At 42.3% G+C, this 24,402-nt stretch overlaps 1 protein-coding gene across 3 annotated transcripts in view; it reads left to right on the top strand.

Annotated features, from left to right (window-relative positions):
• PAX3 (paired box 3) overlaps positions 1-24,402 on the top strand; it is a 75,813-nt gene that overhangs the window by 40,392 nt on the left and 11,019 nt on the right. For 2 of the 3 annotated variants that reach the window (XM_072933431.1, XM_030280447.4), the window contains exons 5-7: positions 10,674-10,879; positions 20,849-21,014; positions 22,092-22,306. In XM_072933431.1, the coding sequence (XP_072789532.1) occupies positions 10,674-10,879; positions 20,849-21,014; positions 22,092-22,306 (587 nt within the window). Of the gene's footprint in view, positions 1-3,101; positions 3,300-10,673; positions 10,880-20,848; positions 21,015-22,091; positions 22,307-24,402 lie in introns of those variants that run through there. The other variant, XM_072933432.1, reaches the window with a different exon arrangement.

The raw sequence follows: 24,402 nt of genomic DNA, 5'->3' as shown, positions 1-24,402 counted from the left end.
GTAGAGGTTTCAAAGCTGGTGATATTAAGTATGTGTATATTTAGTCAAATAATTTTTGACATCTCTACAATTAGGCATTCACTAGCAACCATCCTTCCTGCAGGTTTTCAATAACATTTATCAGCATCTGTCAACAAGCAGTAAATGAGAGCAAATGTAAGGGAATTACATATGTCTGTGGTGTAGAGACTGGATCCAGAGTGGCTCCCAGCTGGAAGATTTTCCATGCTATAAAGGTGCTGTGGGGCTGGCTGCAGCTCAGCACAGCCCATCACTCCCTTTCATTGACTGCTCTGAGGTCAGCTGGTGCAGGGCTTTGTTCTGTTGTTTTTTTTTTTTTATTGGTCTGAAAAATTGTGAGTTTTCTTTGGAAATTAAGCTCCTCCTGTTTCTTTGGAATAGATAGCAAGCTGTGTACCTTGTTCATTATTAGCAAGCCAGGGTCTATGTCCTCAGAGCACTGTGTGTGTGCTTTATTTTCTCATGTTTGTTTTGTGTCAGTATTATAGCAGTGCACTGGTCAGGTGACATCTGTGAGCTCCAATACATTTTGTGAGGTTGGTAGAAGGCAGTCCCCAGGAAATGTAATTAAAGGATGATGCCAGGAGCTCATGGGCATGCAAACCTCTCAGGGTGAGGAACAAGGAGCATCTGCAGGTGACCAGTTCCTGGGTGGACTCAAGGTAATTACTGTAAGAGCATCATAGGCACTGTAATGAATGAAAGAGCGCTGTGTGCTTCAGGAGCCTCGGGCACAGAGTCCTGCACCCCCCCTCCCTCATACTGGCACCCAAGGTAGGGGCTGGAATGAGAAACCCCAGAGGAAATTACACAAAGAGGTACTGAGCACCCTGCTGCTATCCTGTTGTAGGGTCCTTTTATCCCAAACACTGCAACAACCATAAAGGCAGGGGCTGTCTTTGACCAGTGGGACTGGAGGGCTCAATACCCAGTAGGACCAGATTTCATGACAGAAGATGATGGATTTTGAGGTCAGCACCCCAATTCTTATGTAGTTGTGATGGAAGTGACCTAGAGCTACTAACAGCTTTGGCTGGAAAAGAAGTATCTGGCAGGAGTAGGTAATGTCTTCGAAAATCAGTCATAAGAAGAATATTTGATGGAAAAGATAATCTATTTTTATTGACTGAAATCTGAAAAGTGGAGGAAAAAAAGTCAGTACTTTTAATTTTCTTTCACAAAAGTCTCCTGCAAAGTTAAGTAATTTCTAGAGGAAATGGAGTTGTATTCAATGACAAAATCCAATATTCTATTTAAGGAAAAAAAAAAAGTCTGGAAATATTTTGGCCATTCTGAGTCCTGAAAGCAATAAATAGAGGTGGTCATATATCTCAGTGTATCTCTGTAGTGGGTAAAAGTGACTTGAGGGGTGGTTTGGCTGCAGCTGTGGATTTAAGAAGAGATGATAAACTTGATTTCCCACTGAGACTTTGAGGACTGTGATCATGACATGGAGAGGAAGCTATCTACAACAGCTTGCTCTGTTACTGTTTTTTTGGAATCAAGAATGTTATTAATTCAGGTGCTAGTTAGACAAATAGGAAGTTTGTTAAAGCATTCAATATTTTTTAACTTTAGCCATCTGTATAGTTTCTGTTTTCTTTAAAAATTAGCACTACTACAAGTGGAATCAGCGAAGAAATACAGAGCTAATGTTGAGAAATGCTTGTAAGCCTTTTCCATCTTGGTGTCCTCAGTAGTTTGAGCAACTCATATAACTTTAGGAGTCCTGTTTGCATGGTGTTGTTGCAAAGGATTGAGGCAAATATAATTTATAGATTTTTTTCTTCTGAAAACTCCACACTGCCTTACACAATTGAGAGTTTGCTGACAACTCAATTATTTGCAGCTCTTTAACTCATTAATACAGTCTCATTATTTATCCAGAGACTCCTTCATTTGCTTTATTTAATTTCTCAGCTGACATATTCCATCTCCCAGGGTACTCAATGTTTTCAGTCTTAATTGGTTATCAATCAGCTCTTCCATCAGCTCATACTGTCTTGAAGACATGACGCCAATCCTTTCTTAATATGTTCTGGGATTTCTGCAAGAGAGATCTCACTTTCCTCCTAAGTCTCTCTGTCTTATATTAAAATATCACCTAAAATTCCTAAAATTTCTTGGGAGAAAACCTCATTTGGATTTGTATATTTAGTTTCCTTCACTTTTTTAGTTTAGGAGACAAAGTTCTTTAATCCTCTGGAAGTATTTCCTTGAAATGGAAAAACCAGTGTTAGTAAGTGAACAGACAAGATGCCACAATACTTAAATACAGTACCGGTGTTCTCGGCGTTACCAGGGATGCTCCCTGTGGGAAGGGCTGGAGAAATCCCCAGACGTGGGCACTGGTGAGCTCCCGGAGAGAAACAGCGGGCCGTGCTTGTGCCGGGCCGTGCCTGTGCCGGGCCGTGCTTGTGCCGGGCCGCCCGGGCCGTGCCGGTGCCGGGCCGTGCTTGGAGCCCGTGCCGGGCCGCCCGGGCCGTGTTTGTGACGGGCCGCCCGGGCCGTGCTCGGAGCCCGTGCCAAGCCGCCCGGGCCGTGCCTGTGCCGGGCCGCCCGGGCCGTGCTTGTGCCGGGCCGTGCTTGTGCCGAACCGCCCGGGCCGTGCTCGGAGCCCGTGCCAAGCCACCCGGGCCGTGCCTGTGCCGGGCCGTGTTTGTGCCGGGCCGCCCGGGCCGTGCTCGGGGCCCGGCGCTCCCGGCCCGGGCGGCTCCGGCTGAGCGCTCCGGGCTGGACTCGGCTCCGCTCGCTGGTCTCCGCCCGCCCCCGCTGGGAACGGAGGGACAGACGGGCCGAGCAAGGGCAAAGCTCGCTTGGATCAGCTTTGCTCGTGTACAAACAGCAGAGCAGTTTTTGAGGCTAGTGAATGGAAACGCTGCGCAGTCAGCGAGGATGTCTTGGCTTCGTGGGAAAAACTGTAGCAACTTAAATTTTATTTAGTCATTAAATCTGAGCTAACTCTTCTATAAATACCAACTTCTGAAAACACAGGGAAACCTCCCACAGGCTACATGACTTTTACCAAATCACAGTATTTATTTGGTTTTTTTTTTTTTTTTTTTTTTTTTTATAATGCACATACGTTTGTGTACCCCCTGGAGCATAGGATCTAAGTGCTAACAACAGTTCCTTTATAGTTAGTTTTCAGTGTAAGCAATAAGAATTAATAATGTCAATAATGATAATGAGAATAATTATTATAATGACAATAATAGTAATCCCCCAGTACAAATTTACAGCAGTGAAAGTTGGGATCAGACCCACATGCAAAGCTGGTAAGTACTTTAGCGTTACTTGTATCAACAAAGCAAATCTCCTTTTGGCAAAGGAGGTGGGGGAATAAGAAGAGATTTTTGTAGTTGTGTTTGCAGTTTCCTTTTCCCTTCCTTTCACTCTAGAAATTCTTTATCCTTTCATGCACAGTTGAGAATTAGCCATTTATTCTTAGTGCTGGCGATGCTGTCTTTGATATTTAAAATGGAATGTGTTCCTTTTTGATGCTCTGTGATTTTGAATGAAGTACATGCTAGCAGATTAATGGCGCAGAACAGTTAGACACTGTGCATTTTTTTCTTTTCCATATTATTTCATCATTGCAAAAAAAATATTTTTAAAAAAGAAGAGCCTGTGAATTGTCTATTGTTTATGCAGTGAAATTGTTTTCACAGTGTTGTCATTCTCTTCTAAGTTGAAATCATTGAATAGCTATGAGCTGTCACATTTTTTGTCACTTATAACTGCATCAAGCTGTGCTGACAAAATGTCCCTGCATAACTGTTAATATGCATTGTCATTTTAAGCATGAAACAGTTTAGCTAATGATTTATCTCTTATAATGCAGCACTTGGGGCAGCTGTATGATTTGTCTCTTTAGCAAGTCAAGTAATTTCTTTAACAAAATGTTAAGCACAGATGGGCCATAGGCTGTCAGTTAACCATTATTGTGCATGCATCTGCTTGCCTTCAATGCACTGTTTTATGTATTCAGCCACTTACTTAGGCACAGTTCTCTGAAAAGCGGAACCTACTCTGATTGGCAAATAAAATGTTCATTTGTCTCTTCTTCCTATTGTTTTGTTTTGGTAACACATGTCAGCAGCTCAATTACCCAGTTCATTAACAGCTCCCAGTGGACATGATGGCCAACCCATGATAAGGAGGGCGATTGTGGCACATATGGTCAATAATAGCCTGTCTCTTGGTAATTGTAAATAAAAGTCACTGTTGGCCTTTTCCTTTTACTACAGCTACTGTTTTCCTTTTCACTTTGCCGTACAAAGCACATTTCTTTATGTGAATTAGCCCAAACAAAATAAAAATACCATCCATTTTTCTCAAGAAGATCACTTTTATCATTGCTGTGGTGGTTGTTTCCTTTCTGTGCTGACTTTCCAGCTTAGAGCTCACAGGATATGGGCTTCCACTTTTCCAATTCCAGCAACGGATTAATTGTTCCTATTAAGTAAACTCACAGAGTGAGTTTACTTAAGTAGCAACATATTTTCTCAACATTTCTCTCATTCTCTCTCTACAGACTTTTTAAAAGTGCCTGTGGAGTTAGTAATTTACAATTTTTTTTTGTAGGCATGCCCTTTACAAATAGCAGCAGTTTTCAAAGGAGTAATTGAAGTGTGACTTAATCCTTGTTAGATGAGTGATATTCCTGTCTAGAACAGAGGCTTTCTTTTTGGTTTTATTTCTCCTTCTTTGATATCATAGCCAGAATGCCAGTAGAACTGGTTAAAAGCAATTCTACTACTTGTGGGTATTTCACATTGTATCAGGTACTCGGCTGCTTTCTAGCAAGGTTGAGAATTTCTTTATAAATTTGCTGATTCCTAAATTTTCACTTTTAATAGGAAAAAAGAAGCATGTAGCAGCATTAGCATGTTTTACCATAAACCTATCTGAGAAATCTTTTGTGGCTGCTTGTTTCATTCTTTGTTTCTTGAAATTTGATTTTGCTTTTCTTCTCAAAGAAAAGGAGTCCAGTTGATAACAACTTTTGGGCTGTGACTTAATAGGGTGAAACTTTGGGTGTCCAAATCTCCCTTCTGCCCTCTTACCCCACGGATGTTGAAGCATAGAAAATGAATGGTGAATTGGGTAAGTTGCAGCTCTGAGTATCAGTAACCTTGCCCAAAAGTGCTTTGAGGGGAGAACCTAAACTTTAGGGACGCTCTTCTGTTCCTTGAAGCATGCTTTATCTTAGATAAACACAGCTTCAGTTGTGGTGTCTAAAGAGCTCACAGGTGGCTGTGGGGTGACTCGGGACCCCTGAGCTCGTCCCCTGCTGCCTGCCATATTCATAACTAATCTGTAGTCTCCTCCCCGGGCTGCAGGCACTCGGGGAGTTGTTGAGTGTCAGAGTTTATTTGTCCTGGTTTGATTAGCACAGACCTGGCAGGGCGTATTTTCTTTTAAATGGCTCCTTGCTGTGACAGTGAGGTTTTGGGAGGAGGAGGAGGAGAGGGGGGAGCCTGGCGTCATGTTTCCCCAGGCAAACACAGAAAAATGAAGAGCTGATGTGCTGGGAGGGAGAGAGGTGCTCTAGAGTCTTTATTATATTTTGTATGGATATAAGAGCCTGCCCCTAAACAGGACTGCTGAGAGGGAAGGAGAGAGGGGCTGTTAGCAGGAAGCAAGGATGCCGTTTTATCTTCCTGTGGACTTTATTTTGAGGAAGAAAAGGATGCTTGGTGCGTTTCTATCTTGTCGACTGTTAAAAGCCAGCTGCCGAAAGCCTACCCCAACACAAACAAGGATCCTGGTAGGAATACCCTACCGGCCACCTACTGCTGCTCCTGGCCATCGCAGGGAGCCAGCACCAGACGTGTGTTTGAGGAGCCTCTGACACCCCCATCCTGGGGCAGTTCTGCCGCCCTCCCTCCCTCCCTTTCCTCCTTAATTCCCCCTCAGTGTGAGGAGGGCTGCGTTTGAGCCCCTCACCTCTGGCGGAGGAGGCAGCATTGGAGGGACGCCTCCAGGTGCGGAGGTTTGGGGAGGGGGAGCTGGATTAACCCCTGCTGTGCATCCCCTTCACCCGGCTGCCCTCCCAGCCCCCCGGCCCAGCGCCCCCGCCTCCGCGGCAGCCGCCTTTGTGCCTCCCGCATCCTGCCAGGCAGGTGTCAGAGCCCTGAATGCGGGCAAAGGCCCCGCTGATGGATACCACAGATGGAGCGTGGAAATCGGCCCAATAGGCCTCAGCCACAGGCCATTTCTTAGGACCCAACAAAAGCCTCCAAATAAGTCAACAAAAATCCCAAAGATCACAAAGAGAAAGTGTCATTTGTCATTTGCTGTGGGTTTGTGTGGGGGTGGCGGCCCCGCTGCACTCCCCTTGCCTGCACCCGAGCAAACACGAGGAGGTCACTCGCCTCGCCTCACCTCGCCTCGGCCTGCATGGCTGCGGGGATCAGACGGGCGCTGGCAGCCACCGCCGCCATGGTGAGCCCCAGGCTGGCAGTGTGAGCCCCAGGCTGGCAGTGTGAGCCCAGGGCCGGCAGTGTGAGCCCCAGGCTGGGAGAGTGAGCCCCGGGCTGGGAGAGTGAGCCCCAGGCTGGGAGAGTGAGCCCCAGGCTGGGAGAGTGAGCCCCAGGCTGGGAGAGTGAGCGCCCCAGTGAGCCCCAGGCTGGCAGTGTGAGCCCCAGGCTGGCAGAGTGAGCCCCAGGCCAGCAGAGTGAGCCCCGGGCTGGCAGTGTGAGCCCCAGGCTGGCAGAGTGAGCCCCAGGCCGGCAGAGTGAGCCCCAGGCTGGCAGAGTGAGCCCCAGGCTGGCAGAGTGAGCCCAGGGCCGGCAGAGTGAGCCCCAGGCTGGCAGAGTGAGCCCCAGGCTGGCAGAGTGAGCCCCAGGCTGGCAGAGTGAGCCCAGGGCCGGCAGAGTGAGCCCCAGGCTGGCAGAGTGAGCCCCAGGCTGGCAGAGTGAGCCCAGGACCATACCCCAGTGAGCCCCAGGACCAGCAGAATGAATATCCTGGGGAGCCCCAGGACCATCAGAATGAACACTCCAGTGAGCCCCAGGACCAGCAAAATGAATATCCTGGGGAGCCCCAGGACCAGCAAAATGAATATCCTGGGGAGCCCCAGGACCATCAGAATGAACACTCCAGTGAGCCCCAGGACCAGCAAAATGAATATCCTGGGGAGCCCCAGGACCAGCAAAATGAATATCCTGGGGAGCCCCAGGACCATCAGAATGAACACCCCAGTGAGCCCCAGGGCTGCAGTAGCGCAAGGGGGAGACTCTGTGAAATTAATCTTGCTTAAATAAAGAACTGAGAAGATGGATGTGTGGAGGGTAACTAGCTAATAGACTGCTACCAAAACCCCCCCTGCCCTTTGGTATTTTTATTTTTTCTTTCCTTGGCCTTATTTTAGTGAGATCCACAGCTAGGCAGAATTCATTCTGGCTGTTACACTAGGAAGAAGAGACTGTGTAATATGTTATTAAAAAATGTTACAGTGTGTAAAGAGCTACCAGAGAAGTTCTGTTCCCCCCTTCGCAGGATGATAACCTCTCCATGATAACCCCTCTGCCTGCCTCTGTCAGGTGCACTGTGTTGCAGACCTAATGCATGGGCTTTAAATGGTTGTCATGTTATTGTTATTTAATTATTCAAATGAAATGTCTTGCTGGGAGGAAGAACAGCCCACAGAATGACCTCTTGTGTGTCATTTTGTTATTCGGTTTTTGCCCCATGTGTCTATTTACGGTGTTTGGAAAAGCGATGGTTGCAGAACTCCAGGTGACCAAGTGCCTGTGACATTGGACAGTGGGGTTGTGCATTTGTGGTGATAATCAGCATACAGCAATTCCTTAGGCCACCAGACAGGTCATAAGCAGTTAAGGGACAAATAATTTCTCTTTAATTCTGTAATTCCATTTTTAATTACTGCCTCTCCCATTTTGAGCTGTATAATAAGAGGGGTTCTGGTGATCCCAAGGAGCTCAGCCAGGCAATCTCCCATGGCAGTGAGTCTCCTTATATTTCTGACTTGAGGGGTTGGAATATTAGGAGCATTAGGACACATTTAAAGCTTAGTGATATGCATGTGATATATGTTTTTTGACTGTGGAGGTGATGGATGTAAAAATAACCCAGCTAAAATCTCACCAGCTTTGCCAGTGCTGAATAATACCTTTGTAAATAATTGAAGTCAGTAGACCTGTTAGTGAGATACTGCTTAGAGAGAGGGCAATGCACTGTGGCTATTGAACATATATAAAATATATATTGTTTGTCTAAAGGCTGAGGTGTATCCAATTTTTGTGCTCAGCAGTACTCTGACCCTTCTCACCTATACAAATTCTAATCATGGTATTTTAATAAGAAAAAAAATAAGGATAAAGGTTTCCTTGATGATAGTGATATTTAAGAATACTCTGTAGGAAATAAAAAGAGTACTGCTTGTAGTACAGACATATAGTTATCCTTGTGAAAACATTTGTCTGACTTTCATATCGCAGGACACATAAGACAAAAGAAGCCAATGTTTTCAATAAAGCTGCACATAGCAACTAGGCCTGGCAAAAGGTAATGCCAGTGGAAGAACATTGATATAAAAGTAGTTTCATGTGATATACATTTTATCCCTACTTTAATTTTATTACTTCCTCTTTAAATTCTTACCTTTGATTACACATATTGTTCTGGACTCTTAGATACTATAGAGTTGGTTTTTTTTATTGGTTTACCTTTGTGCCTTTTATATACTGCTTAATGAAATATAAAGTGAAAGCGAAATGAAGTCAGGGTTTTTTAGTTCTACATTCTTTTGCAGAAAGGAATGACAATATAAGGAAACATGTCAAGATTTTGCTAAGTCTTTATAAAACATTTTTAAAAAGATAATGAAATGTCTCCTAATACTTCCCACTCAGTTGGTGAGGGAGTTCACTTCAGGAATTTAGCAGTAAATGTCCCCTTTAAATTGCACAGTTTAAGCCAGCTTTTTATAGGCATATACATAGATGTGTGAAGAAGTTGTACTCATACATGAGTCTGTAAGAGCATAGTGGAGTCTGTAAGAGCATTGAAAATTCCTGACATTTTGGGGTTTGACTTCCTTTTCTTTTAACTAATTGTACACAATTAAAGGCAGCTTTTGTCAGAGAAGTTGTCTCCAGAAGGGACATTTCTGAGCTCTGTTTAGACCTCACCACACCAGGTGAGGGCAGAGTGCAGTGGTAACCAGTGTGACCCTGGTCGTGTGGCTGGTGTGCTCTCCTCCAGCCCAGCTGGGCAGTAAGAGCTGCTCTGCTTGAGGTGGGTGATTTGTATCTGAGAGTGACAATGGAAAACTATATTTAAAATAGCCTATATTTCTTTTTGCTCTTGAATGACAGCGTGGAGCCATGCTGTAGGGTTGTAACTTGGCAGTTGCTGAGGAAGGTAGGTGTCTCTTGGCACCCTAGCTGAGAAGATTTGGGATTTGTCACTAATTCAGACAATGTATAATGTTAATTTTGGGATACCCTAGATTGCCTGTTTAATAAGGACTGAACTTGAACTGTTTAGGATAGGATGTTTGTGCTGATTCTCCTTTGTTCTAGAGAACAATATTCTCAAGAATGATAGCCTCTTAGCGCAGTCTTGGGACAAAGTTTCAATGCAAGTAAGAGACTCTGGGAGCTGATGTTTGCTCAGTATATTGATGCTGAGATCCACAGGAGTTTCTCCTTATGTCTGTGTTTGCTGGGTCCAGGATAATGATGCTGTCTGGAAAATGAAGACACTTTTCACAAAAGAGCCGCTGGTCTGGCAGTAAATTTTTTTTTTTTGGTGTGCAGAAATTAATAAACCTTTCAGCTGAATTGTCTGAAAAAGCAAGCACTCTGTGTTTCTCATGCTCTAAGTAAACAGATTAGCTGTATTTATTAGCTCAAACAGCTTGAGTGATATTGGAAATGTAAGATAGCTAGAAATTAACCTGGTGGGGGGTTTTAGCTGGAGCTTGAGAAACAATTTGCTTCCAAATAAATTACATTAAAAGGATTATATTAATTCAATGTCTATATCAGTAATTTCTTTGGCATTGTTGAGGTAGTAGCAGCAATGCTTGTATTTCCATTGAACAAGCAGTTTCAGCATCGCTGGGGAGTGTCTGCCCTCTTTAGGTGGTTTCCCTTGAAGACTCAGGCAAAAAGGAATGCTGGTTGCCTGGACAGCAGCTGGTGCAAGTGAAGACTGGCTTTGAAATGCTACTTTTTTGGTTCATTGCCGTTTACTGGAGAAAGTGAGTGTGGTTCGGTACTGGAAGAGGTTCTGCTGCCTTCACAGGTATAGCTCTGGGTTCAGCTGAAGCTGGAGTTCACTTGATGGCCAGGGGAAACAAGCAATGCTGCTGGGATCTGTCTGGCCCTGTCTGTGACCTCACTATCTGCATGTCTGTGAAGTCCAGAAAGAGTTTCCATATTGATTTCTCTATAAACTGCTGATTGCAAGAATTCATAGACCCTTCCTGGGTCATGGTCATGCTGTACATGGTTTGTTTCTTGCTGACTTTTCTCCAGTTCTCACTCAGGGTTTGTGAGGGGGTTTTGGTCCAAGACAGCCACCATATGAAAGGATGTCATTGATTGATTCAATATTTTGCCACTTTTTCTCCTTAACTAAAGCTAATTTTGCCTTTTTTTTTTTTCTTTTTTGAGCATCAGCACCTCAGTCTGATGAAGGCTCTGACATTGATTCTGAACCAGATTTGCCTTTAAAAAGAAAGCAGCGTCGCAGCAGGACAACCTTCACAGCAGAACAACTGGAAGAGCTGGAAAGAGCTTTTGAGAGGACACACTACCCTGACATTTACACCAGGGAAGAACTTGCACAAAGAGCCAAGCTCACAGAGGCTCGTGTCCAGGTATGTATAATGCAAGCTGCCTAATGAAAGGAGTTTCCTTTTCTGTTAGCATGTGAGTCCTTTTATATTCCTACATGATCCTGCTATGGAGTAGAAAGAAAATGTAAAACAACATTGTTTACAGCTATAGATTTTTTACATCTGTACATGGACAATGGTTTTACAACTGTTTAAGAGAACTGCTTTGAAAAAGCTTTTGTGTCTTCCCATTAATTGTTCCATACCTACCATGAATACAGTACAGAACCTCTGAAGAGGAAGGAGGTCTGATACTCCATTTATTTGCTTTATCCACTTGACAGCACCCTGCATGTAACAGCTCAGCTGTTGGGCCAGTTTATAGTTACCTAACTGATTTCATCTGTTGTTGTCTGGGTCTTCCAGGCATTAAAAAAGGAGAGAAATTTTTTTTTTAAAGGAAAATGTGTCTACACAGCCATGCAAGGGAGTGAGGTGGTTGGTGTAGTATCTACAGTTCACTTTCAGGTTAGATTTTGAAGTTGACTTGGTATAAATTCTGTAATATCCCTTTTATCCCCACTCTCATTTTAATTCAAAAGAAAGTAAGTGCTCAAATAACTTCTTAGTCTTCACAGCCTCATGTAGATCTGGGTTGTCTAAAACAAGCTAATGTACCAGAGCAGTAACATGGAGTTGATTTAAATTTTTTTTTAAAAAGATGAGCCTATATTTTTAGCAGTCTAAACCTAGGAAAACAGCAGCCAAATTATCCTGGAATAAACTGCACCTCAGAGTTCAAGTTTTGATTAGGACTTCTCCTGTTTAATATCAAAGAAACACATGCTGTGAAAAGTTTAATATTGCCGGCAGAATCTTCTGCTGCTCTTTCACCACTTGACATCTATGAATTGCTGGGAGAACTATGCCCCTTTTAAATCAGTCTGAGTTGCAAGTGTTGCTAACTAATGTGTGGTTGGATGACAAGCAAAATGTTGAAGCATGTGATCTAACAAAGGAAGAGAAATGAGTGGTGACTTGTGGTCTGACCAAGGATACAGGTGAATTTGTTTTTTTTGGTCAAACTCTTATTATGGTTTGACCTTTGAAACTCAGCCTGAGGCATTCAGACTGTGCAAGCTGAAATAAGCACTGCAAAACACCTCTCTGACTTTTTAAGATAATCACACCTATTGCAGCATGGCTGTATTATTGAGCATCTGTCTTGAAATGCTCAGACTTTTTACCTGCTAAATGTTTTTGCAGAAGACTTCACACCACATTTCTTGTAAGTGTTTATTATGACTGTGGGAGAAAATCAGATGTGTGGATGAATTTGTCTGGAAGGCAAACTCAGTTGTGCATGACTCTTTTCTTAACATGTTTACTAAGTGAAATGCTTGCAAAACAGCTCCATAGATAGACTTGGGCCAGGTAAGACCAAATCAAGCCCCAGGAATCATTTGCACACAAACATAACAAAGATAACTTGCTTCACAAGTGTTAGCAAGACGAATGGGATCTCCGAGATGATGTTTTGGTCTATGTTAGCTTCAGTGGAAAAATACGATAAAATGAAAAAGACCTTGTTCATGTTTTTCTAAATCAATGACCCACAGCTAGAAGAAAAGCAGAACTCTCATTAACATAACAGCTGTCTTAATGTGGCTTTAACCCTGTGACTTTTTGCATTCCTCATGGCTTCCTTGGTTCCCCTGAGACGCATCCTGTCTCACACCAGTCGTATGATCTACAGCCTCACGAATTCCCCAGTACCTCTGACATGGATATTTTACCTAACCCAGCATGGAAGAGAGTTCTCAGTCAATCAATGATTAAAATACCAGAACAAAACCTTTCTGGATTAAAGATGAGCTGGGGTTGAAGTAACCAGCCTGTGGGCAGTTTCCTAGTGCACTCCATCTGTCTGGTACAGTTGAAGGCTGGCAGAATGATTTACCAGTGGATTAAGGGATACAGGATTTGCCTTATCAGCATTCAGCACCTCTCTATAGCCCCTTAAAATAGCCACGTATTATGGGCATGAAATAAAAGACGACCTGTGAAAAGAAAATAACCCTAAGAGACTTGAGGCTGAGAGGGCTGGATAGCCATACTGAAGTAGCATTCAAGCTTCCTTAGTCACACTTCTTTTTTTGTAACATTATGATAGAGATCAGAGATATGAAATTTTATATGGATATATACACAAAGATCTCTTTGACTACTTCCCAATAAAGCATTATCTAAAAGAGCTGGCTCTTCCAGCCTGAATCCAACCAAACCCAGAAATTTATTTATTTATTTATTTCCTTTGGAGCTGTAAGGTCCAATTTTATGCAGTTGTTTTATATTGTCTAGGTAGTTATTTAGTTGCTTACAACTGGATCAGCCTTGCTATTCCCTCTTTCCCTTTGTGTAGTACTTGCATCTCATGTTTTGTTTTCTCTACCCTGCCACCCTGTGCTTCCCCTTTCCTTCTGTTCCCTGAGGCTGCCTATTACTCTTGTGAAAGGAAGAGTTTTACACCACTGAACTAGGTTTTTTTCTCACTTTCCCACTGCTGAAGGGTAGCCAAATGCATGTTTCTAACCTGGTTGCTTGAAGGTGGGGAAAAAAACTTGCCTCTGGTCTGAGATCTAGTGTAGAACATGTCAGCCCCTAAGGGGAATTTTTTGAGAGCTACAAGCAACTGAAAACAGACTTTACACTGTGAATGTTATTTGTGTACCTAATCATGGGAATAGGAAAGGCTTTTGGGGAAAGAAGTGTTCCAACAGACTCCACATTGTAATAGTCACGAGATGTGTAACTGTAATCATGGCAAATATTTTAACACTGGGTGTAATAAAGAGTTAAAACGCTCCCTGCAATTCCTCCTGCAGCACTTTCTACTCAAGGACTCTTGAGTCCTTTCCCCCGGTGTTTGAACCTAGATGTGATGTGGAGCCAGGACAGCCTCTTTTGCTGCCTCTTCCAAAGGCACTTCTCTGCACATTAGATGCAGAAGGAACAGGAGAGTTCTTTGGTCTTGTGAGTTTATCAGATAAAATTTAGAAAGATAAGCACAGTTCCAAAGGAGGATCCTTCCTTTAAAAAGAAAAAAAACAGTGATACTCTGGGAATGTGACGTTAAAGATTTGCATGTTTTGAGTAAAAATTGCAACCCTGCAGTACTTTACCTGTCCAGTTTAAAGCCTCATTAAAACCATCATTATGTTGCAGTGCAGGTCTTCAAGTCTGTGGCCTGTTTTTATTGACAATCTGAAGGCAAGTTTGAAAAGTGAATTTATCTCCAGTGTAGATCAAAGGGTCTTTCTGAGCTTCAGAGCTGTGGAGTTGTGGTTTCTGTAACAAATGGTGCATCAGGAAAGAAGTGGGTAGGATCTTTTCTGGCCACCTTTGATTCCCACAGGAGGCTTGTTTTTAGACCTGGATAAACTGGGCAAACTTTGGCAGCAGCTTGGGCCTGTTGCAGGTCGATGGTGGGGAGTGTTTACGCCAATCTTTTGGCAGAGGATTTTTAAATAAGGTTGAGGTTTGTCCTATGGCTGGCCAGGAACCTGCCTTGGCCAACAGGGACTTGCTGTGCAGGCAAATCTTTTGGGGCTGTGTGTTGATGGCAGGCATCCCAAATTGCCAGAAACGTGGTGCATGAGACTTGTGTATTGGACCCTGTTAAGGAGTCCCCAGCTGTCTGGATCCTTGGGGCAGGAGGCCCTGCTGTGAGAAGCAGCTGGCACGTGCCCCCCCGTTTAATTCCAAAATGCAATGGGAAAAATTTGTTTGGATTCTTTTTCATCCGTGAATAATGGTGAAAAAGGAGGGCAAGTAAGGAAAAATTCTGAATTATGACTATTTCCTGAAGAGTTTCTTCTCAGCCAAATCCCAATTTTAAACTGATTTACTTGAAGACATTAAAAAAAAAAAAAGTTGTTTATCAACAGAACATGTCTGAAAATTTAGACACATCTCTCCAGGCTACTAGCATGGAATTGAATGTTCCCATGTCAAACTTGTAATCAGCTTGTAAGCTATTGTAAAAACTTTATTATAACCTCAACAAATAAGTCCCTAGAGCTCAGATGTCTTGAGTAGCTAGAAGAAAAATTATTAGAAAAAATGTATTTTAAGTGTTGTGCTTGGATATTATTTTCTTTGCTTCACTGTGGTATAGGGAGGGAAAGAGTTTGGAGAGGAGTAAGTGGAAAGGTGAGAGAAGTTATGACTCTTGAGCTAGTACTAAAGGCTCTGAAGTCAAATTTCTCAGCTTTAGTATTGTTTTCTCAGTAGAAAACAGCGAAAAGCACACTCTGAGAAATCACTGGGGAGGGGGAATCTGTGCCAAAAAAAAGTCATAATTTGCTTTCAGCTCCTCTGAAATGGCTTGAGCATATACACTGAACTGCCCAGGCCTATGGGGAGATGTGGTAAAGGAATGCAGGATGGATTCAAGAGCACTCAAGACTCGCTTTCATCAGATCTTTGCAGTTATTCCTGATGTGGTTTATGGAGAATTTCTGATGCCTTTTCTTGAGACCGAATCTCTTGCATCATAAAAAGGCTAAAGAAAGAAAATGCTGTGTGCATCCTTGCACTAGATAACCCTGGAATTGCAGGTCCCCCTTCCTCTGTAAAGGGGAAATTCTTATGGTTAAATTAACCAACTGCATTCATAAGCAGGCCCAAGAGGACATTTTTAAATATAAAGGAAAATAGGGATGTGATTTTGATTGTCTCTTTATGGTCCCTGTTCCCTAAGGGCTCTAATTAGTGTCACTTTAACTTATAAATACACAGTTCAATTTGCTTATTACGCAATAATTTTCAGAACTATTAAGCTGCAGATTTTTAGAAGTATTTTTGTGGGACCAAGTCAAAGTTTCCTCAACGAAACCTAAGAGATGGGAGTATGTTGGATCACACTGGGAGGTGGTTGAAAGTCCCTATTCCCAGGCACAGTCTAGTGCCTTTTTGGTCTGTGTTGGTTTTTTTGTTTGTTTTATTTTATGTGTGATGTGATTTTGATTTTCTTAGCCTTTGCATTTCTTTTTTTTTTAAATTTGTTTGTTTGTTTGTTTTGTTTGGTATATTTTTCCCTTTTATTCCCACCTCCCTTGTTGAAAACCCCATGTAGGTTTTCAAGGAACTCTGGTTTCTAGCACACTGATAACTCGTGGTATCCCAAACAGCATCACTTCCCATGCCCATAACGAGCAGGTTCGGCAGGCAGGGTACCCTCAGCTTTGTGACATTCCCTCCTGTGGCCATGGCAGGCTGCTCTCAGCAGGCTTTGGGCACAGCTTTGGGATGCTGTGAGGGAACATGGTGTGCATCTGTATGCAGTGAACCTTTTCCCTGTGAGGTTGGGGGTGTGCAGATGTTACAGTCAAGCTGATTTTTCAACTAGTTGTGCTAAAAAGCAATTCGGTTTCAACTCTTTCTTCATCCCATGGCTGCTCCCTGGCAGTGCTCACCCTGCAGCTCATAGTACTGATACCCTGGTGAGCCAGGGTGGAAACTCACCCTACTGCAAAAAGAAAGAGAAAAGGGAGGACAAAAACCTCATTTCCTGTGCACGCCCTGGAAGGGCTGCTTAAGTGTGAGGTCTGGCCTCTGTAGGGACTGCAGGAGCAGACCCTGAGGGTGTTTGTAGGGTCACACTGCCATGTAACAAAGGTAACAGAGTCAGCTCTGCCTGGGCTGGTGGAGCTCAGCTTTGTTTGCAATTTCCTTCTTCAGCCTCCCCTCTGCTTCTGCACAGCCCGCATTCTTTCCCTGGTGGAACATCCGCTGAGGACTCTGGCTTCCAGGATGGTCAGACTTTGTTTTGAACATAGGAATTTTGTGGGAAGGGAGAGGTGGGGAATAGTAGGGTAGGGGAGGCAGTTAGCATGAAAAATATCATGAGGAAAAACCAAACCAATCCTCCCTCCTCCCATCTAAAACCCATCTAAAATTAGAAGTGCCATTAACAATACATCAGTCTCTCAACTTTTGTCTTTCTGGCACTCGTGCTTGCAATGGTCAGGACTTTGTATAACAAAATATCCACGGGTTTTTTGCAACATTCACATCTTGAATGTTTTGCCCTGTTGAATCAGAGATCTTTTTGCCTTAAAAGCACATACAACACTCTGTGTTTATGATCAGACTGTCGAAATGTCAAGGCTAATTACACTAGAGTGTTCCCAAGTGAATAAATGCATCTTCTAAAGAATATCCTGTTGTGATCAACAAAATAAGATATTGGCATGATCATTTGCAGACTACTTAAAAAAAATTTAATAAGAGGCAGGATCCAAATATCAGGAAATAAAGATGTAAGAAACCCATTAGTTCACCTTATCCATCTACATTGGTGCAAAATACAGTTTTATGTTCTGTTGGCAGAGTGATTTTTTTTTTTTTGGTCACTCCAGTTCCAGGTGCTTGAGCCTCCAGTACTTAAAGTGCTACTTTCCCTCCATTTTGTTCTGTATTTCATCTTCTTCAGTTCTATTTTTGAGCCATAAATGTTGACCAGACATTGGGATTCAGGTTTGTTTCCAAATCATCTGGATCATTTACATTCCATCTTTGAAAGTGACACAGGAACTGGGGAATCCAAGCCTCACTACGGTGAGTGTGACTTGGCTTCTGTGCAGACATAGTTTCTGAATGCTTGGGTCCCTCAGCCAAGACATGTTTCCTCTGTCCATTTTTAGATAATTTAGAGTTTGATTTCTGTTGTGCCCACTGCAGGATGGCACTTTCTCACAGGATGACACTTGGGATCTCCTCCAGGGGCTGCTTTGTACTGGAAGCATCCCTGCAGCCAGGTGATGATTGTGCCTCTCACAAGGAGGTTGTGGGAGAGCAGGAGCATCCTATTCTAGAATTGGAAAGGCCACTCATAAGACGAGGATTTTGCTGTGTTGGTGGATGTGGAAATCTGTTGCACATAGGGGGACACTGTAATTAAACCATATTGGAAACGTACAAACAAAAGAAACTATTTCCCCAGGTTTTTACAATATGTTTCTAAGCAGAAACACTGGCTTGTGGTGACTGAATTTATTTTTAAATCTTGGCTTGAGATTAGCAAAGTTTTTCCAAGATTTTTTTAGTGGTAGTAGTGTACATGGATTTTTCATGATACATAAGGATTTAAGAAAATAAAAAAATTCTGGACTCTTGAAATAGGTCAAGGCAACTGACTGTAGTCTAAGAGAAATATTATGATTAAACCCCCAAATAATTTCAGTTAAAATAACATATTCTGAATATATTCTGAATTCAACATTGATAATTCTGTTCAACCTTCTGAATAAAGCTTGGGATTTGACTAATTTTAATAACCATTACATAAAATGTAAATAAAATACTTAGGTTTGAGTTATTTTGTTTCAATTATTTAGTTTTTAGTAACTTTTTCTTGATTTGATGGCTTTTTTATTTTTGTTTTCTTATGTGCCTCTACCATTCCGTAGTGAGGAACTTGTGTGGTGTTAGTGGCAATAAGGGTTCCTCTGCAGTTTTGAACTTGTTCCAGGTGTTTTGGTGAGTTAATTTTGGACTAACTCTGGTGCCATCTGCCTTTCTGCCACCGGGGAAAGCAAAAAGCCAGTACCAGAGGAGGTGCCAGTGCCATGTGACATGGGTGCCCATCAAGTAGCACTCATTTAGCACATCCCAATCACACAGGGCTGAGGTAGCAGTACACAGCCTTGTTTCTGTGCAGCCCAGCCAGGTTTCTGCACCCCTGCAGAGTCCCACTCAGTGTAATGGGGCTCCAGGTGGCAACAAAGCTCTGTGCCAGGGTGTCCATTTTGTGGCTGCTGCAGACTTTTTGATACTGTTGACTGTGTTCCTTTCAGAGATGTCTAATAGCTGCGGTTGTGGAAAAAATGCAAGTCTACAAAATGAGCCAAAAATCTGTCCATAAATAAAAACCAGAAAACTTTGCATTTATGTAAATCACTTACTACTGCATTAAAGTTTGGGATTTGACTCAGTTTAATAAGGATCTGGAGTTTGAAGGCAAAAGCTTATCTGTAGAGAAAACGAAATCTTGTTACCTCGCTTTCCTGAGTGAAATCCATTCATGTAGCGTAGTTCTGTTCGTGTTCCCAAAGCACTTGGAGATCATGAGATAACCCTCTTGACCTGAAGAAGAGAGAGTGTCAAGGCAAAAAACCAGAGTTAATGATCTGGGTCAGCTAATTACAACAAGCATTTGCTGTTCCCTGATCACTCTTTGACCTCCATTGTCCCTCCTAAGTGTGCTTTGGCTCTTCAGTGAGGTCTCTTTCTTGCTCTACAGCCTGAATCAAGACCCATCCTCAACTAGGGCTAATTGCAGGTTTTGCATCTCCACCCTGGTGTCTAGTCCTTGCCAGCTGCTTTCAGAAATGGTTCGTGTGGAGACAGAGGGGGGTTAGTATGTGCAGCAAAACAAGAAGAGAGAAATTTGTAACATAGAACAGAGGCTCCACCTATCCCTCTGTCCTAGATCTTAAACTGGAGTGGGAGTGTATAATTGAGGACTAGATGTTGCGGCCAAAGGAGGAGGCAGCTGTGTGAACTGAGCATCTCGTTCTGAAAAGAGGATGAAGTCAGAGCAAACTACATGGTGACAGATGGCCTATGTCAGAAACCAGATGGCCCACTGAGTCCCACCACTCCTGTCATGAAATAGCAAGCAGGGGAGAAGCCCACAGCATAGCCCAATATGTTGTTACCCTCTAGTGTGAGGGCTACTTATGATTTATAAATGGTGTTACACTTAGAATCCCAGTCTGTGATGCCTGATTCATAAGCCAGCAAGGGCTGCTTGCTCAAGGGTTACAGATCTGAGCCCCATTTGTACAAACACATCTATATGTGGCTCATCAGCTAACATGCCTCAGTGGCTTTTAGGCCAGGTTGCCTTGCAGGCTGTGCAGATCTACTTTATCAGATGTTAACACTCAGTTGTGGTCTTATCTAATTAATTGTATCTGTAGATGATCACCACAGCTGCTTCAGGGTGTAGGATTATGAGCAACTGGCTGCTTGTTTACAAATGTGCGCAGTCTCTGTTACCTGAACCAACCATTCTTTCCCTCAGTGCTCCACCATGGAGCTGAGAGCTGTAATCAGGAGCCTGCTCTGACCCTGCAACAGGGCAATGTGCCTCCACCCTGCTCCAGGCACCCCTGCATCCCTGCCCTTCCAATTTGTGATGTGTGGAATTGTTATAACATCAAAATTAACAAACGTGTTTTGCAACTCCTATTATATCTGCATTTGTGATGTCTTGCCTCTTTGTATCTCGGATGTAGTAAGAACCATCCAAGACTTGGAAAGCTTAAAACACAAACTGAGAATGATGTGAAGAAAAGCAGATTTATAGCTAAAATGTCCCACAAATCCAAACTCCATCTGGTTGGTGTGCTGTCCTGGGAACGGATTTCAAAGTAGTTCTGAAATGCTAATCTGGTACTGAAGTTCTGACCTACTGTTTTGTACATATGTGAACACATAAAAACTTGCTGGGAGGGATTTGTGTATTTTGTATGTGGGGCTTGTATTTTTCTAATTAAAAGCTTAAAGTTCTGTTGGTCATCAGGGCTATACAGGATCCCAATATATAAGTATTGATGCACCTTCTAACAGTGCATTAAGTGATGCCATTAACTTGTCAGCAAGTTAAAGACAATATGGTACAGACAAAATAGCTTTGGCTGGCACTTAGATTAAATGGAGAAGTGATTAAAAACACTAAAGCCTGAAAGAGTAGACAGCTTTTTTTCTCAGGAGAGACTGAATTTGAGAGGAAACTAGAGATCAGAATCCTGTGTTGAATCTGTTGGAACATGGAAATATGTGCCAAGGGCAACTTTCTTGTCTAGGAGCACTGAATTCAGTGTGCATCTTCTCCATCTCTCATCTCAGACACTGCTCGTGTTTGAAATACAGTGCTGCTATTTCTGATAGATCCGTATTAAATGTGCAAAAATCAAATGTTCATATTTAAAACATTTGCAGGTCTGGTTTAGTAATCGTCGTGCCAGATGGAGGAAACAGGCAGGAGCCAACCAGCTGATGGCTTTCAACCATCTGATCCCTGGAGGATTCCCACCCAGTGCCATGCCGACCTTGCCGACGTACCAGCTCTCTGAGCCCTCCTACCAGCCCACCTCCATACCGCAAGGTACAGTAGCCCGCAGGTACTTGGTTAAAACAGTGTTATGGGGGGGGTTTCCTGTGCTCATCCACTGTAAAAATATTTTCTTTTCTAACATATTGGTTAATTTAGGGTCGGACTCAGGAAGGACTCTGCAAGCCTGTGTTTTTTAAGCATGTAAGAACTGAGATTTGTTTTGCTGCAAGAAAGGGGTGGTTCCATGTGAAGGGTGCTCTCCAGAGAAATAATCACCTTCTGCCCAGCAGGTGTGCAGCCTTGGTAAATTGATGGACACTCATCCCTGTCCTGCCACTGCATTGGCCTGCTTTGCTGGAGATGTCTGATGTGATGTAGGAGACAGGTGTACTCTGTCTCTGTTGTGAATAGCAGTGATGGAGCATTGGAACTTCTATAAATACTCTGAATATTTATCTGAGGTGGATAAAACAGCTATTCAGACCATCAGAGAGTAGCCAGTCTCAGTAGGATAAAAATTTTTCTTAATGTTATCAGAAATTCTGTGAACTAAGATGGATTTGATGGAGTGGGAGGGAACAGACCCTCAAATCTAGGCTTTGTTAGATTTTACTATTAAATAAAAATGAGTGAGATTTTGTAAAATAAGTTATGTCCTCTTGTTGCTTCCTCCTTGAGATTTGGATCCTAACTCTTGGTGGAGGTTCTAATTGAGAGAATTTTTCAAAGTCCAGGGCTTCTCCCATCCATTGCTTGACTTGATACAATCCATGGTGGGATTTTTGAGGTGTGAGCAGGAGGGGAAACTGGTCTTATAAGTAAATAAATATTTTATTTTATTTTTATATATAGTCATTAAAAAAAAATACTGCTGAAAATTTGTGCTCACTAAGCGTTGTCTGAAAACCGCATGTCTATTGTTATGATATTTACAATCTGTTAAAGAATTTTTTCTGTAATCTTGCAGGCTGGTTAAATATCCAGCAAAATTATAGATTTACTTTTCTGCTTAACCAGTATTTAGATGCAGGTTCTGATGCAGTTCTCTTAAGCTGAGCTTCACATAATGAACTTATTATGCCAGAAGTAAAGGAGGAAAATATATCAACATGTTTCTTCTGCTTGCAGCCGTGTCTGATCCAAGCAGCACCGTCCATAGACCTCAGCCTCTCCCTCCAAGCACTGTACACCAAAGCAGCCTCCCCTCGAACCCAGAGAGCAGCTCTGCCTATTGCCTGCCCAGCACCAGGCACGGATTTTCCAGCTATACAGACAGCTTTGTGCCTCCGTCCGGGCCCTCCAATCCCATGAACCCTGCCATTGGCAATGGCCTCTCACCTCAGGTCAGTCCTGTGTTTTCAGACAGAGGATTTGCTGTATACCAGAACCAAAGAGTCTATTCCCTCAGGCCACAGTATAATGAATTGCCAAATTTAAACCATAATGTATTCTTTATATAAGCCACATGATTTCAGTTTGCTAGTTTCCTTTTTTTTTTTTTTTTTTTTTTTTTTTTTTACATTTTTTCCCTCCTACTGGCTGAATAAAGAGTCATAGCTTATATTTAATTTGAACTGATTTATAATGGAATCATGCAGACTTCATGTTTGCATCCAGTTGTCAAGCATTTGTAATGTACTGCTCTTCTCTTGAAAATCCATGGCTAGGTACAGAAAACAGATATTGTATTTTTTCTGAGAATAAAATTAGAATAAACTCATCAAGATTTTACCAAGTGGTCCAGGAAAATTATGAGCAAGTTGTATGAGGAGAGTTCCAAGGAGAAATGTGTATTGAGATGAGCTATAATCGAGTTATAAATACATAAATTGGAAGTATTACTGCTCTTTGGCAATATATAAATGCATGAATACCATAATTGTTTTTCTAATTTGCATGAGCTCTTTTAGGGAAATCAGGTTAATAAATTGCCTTGATAATTGAGTGTCAAAAGATTGGCTAAATTTTCCTACACACGGCATCTGTCTGAAGCTGACATTATTAGTTAAAGCTTGAATAGATGGTAGTTTATTTTATTAGCAAGAGCTTTGCCCAGGTGCTTGGAAAGAGATGTCCACTAAATTCTGAGGAGTCACAAAGAAGATGCAATCTATAATTACAATCAGGAATCTCTTCAGGGCTGAAAGTGAGAGTTTTAACAGCTTTATCTGCTTTCTACCCTTTTTTCCTCTCAGTGGTTAGAAAAACAGAGAGAAGCTCAGAATGACACAAATGAAAAGTGAAAAGACAATTATACTCAATTACACACTAATCACTGACTATCACCACTGCCTAAGCAGGGAGAGGGCATTCTAATAGGCAGAAAATGAGATTTTAATGGCACAAAGGGTGGCCAAAATAACGACTCGTATATCTTTGCCTCCTTCGTTTTCTTCAACTTGTGGTTTGCATCTCGGGAGTGCAGTTCCTGGTTCCTGTGCAACGGTGATAACTCTGTGCAGCTGAAAAGTTCAAAGGCACTGGAGTTGAAAAGAATGAATAACAAAGGCAATGAAATAAACATTTTTGCCCAAAGGCAAAAGTTCATAAACCCTTTTTTGTAACGGTAAATGTAATTAAGATTCACAGATTCCTATAGCATAGAGTGTGGTACAAAACTTCATGGCTTGAAACCTCAGGAAAAAAATACCAACAGAAAAACAAACGGATGTACTTCCAACAAGACTTGAATAGATTTTGTTTGAAAGAATACTGATTTCTAAATGCAAACTTCAACAAAATCCATGACATTATATTAGTTGTTTCTTTTTTTTTTTTTAATGGCTACTTTTATAATGTGCAAGGCTTCCACATTTTTGACATAGTTATCTATCTGGTTTTCAATGTTAATCCATAAAAAGTAGTTGTTGTGTCAGTTTAAATGTGTGTTGGTTCTGGCTATGGAAAATGTGATCTCTTTTTTTCCCCTTTCACAAAGCTTTTATTGTCTGTGGCACAGAAGTGGAACACAACAGTAAAGAAATCTTGTGATGGCTGGGTAAAATGGGACAAAAATGTGAGGCCAGGCCTCCTCCTGCCAAAGTCTTGCTTATTTGAGGTTTGATGTAATCAAAAGGAGATTCTGTGCTTTTTTACACCTAGTCCTGTCTTTACACTAGGAGACTTCTGTTGTTTTATTGTTTGTTTATTTGTTTTCCTTAGTCTTCTGAAACCTTTTTCTAACCCAGTGCTTAGCACTTCTGTCTGTGTCCAGCAGCTCTATCAACAGGTAGAGCAAGATTTAGGGGGATGCTGATCCCTTTAAAGTTGACATGCTTTCATTGCTCAGGGCATAGATATTACTTATATCCATTTAGAGTTGGAACAACTTCTTGGCAACGAAATGATTACCTTCAACAGATGTTAAAAATCTTCCCATCAAACAAACAAATGAAAAACCCGGACCTGAATTCATGTGGCATTGCCAACAACTCCTCTA

Source organism: Taeniopygia guttata, chromosome 9 (assembly GCF_048771995.1).
Source record: "Taeniopygia guttata chromosome 9, bTaeGut7.mat, whole genome shotgun sequence".
Taxonomy (NCBI): domain Eukaryota; kingdom Metazoa; phylum Chordata; class Aves; order Passeriformes; family Estrildidae; genus Taeniopygia; species Taeniopygia guttata.
This window is presented reverse-complemented; position numbering and strand designations above follow the sequence as displayed.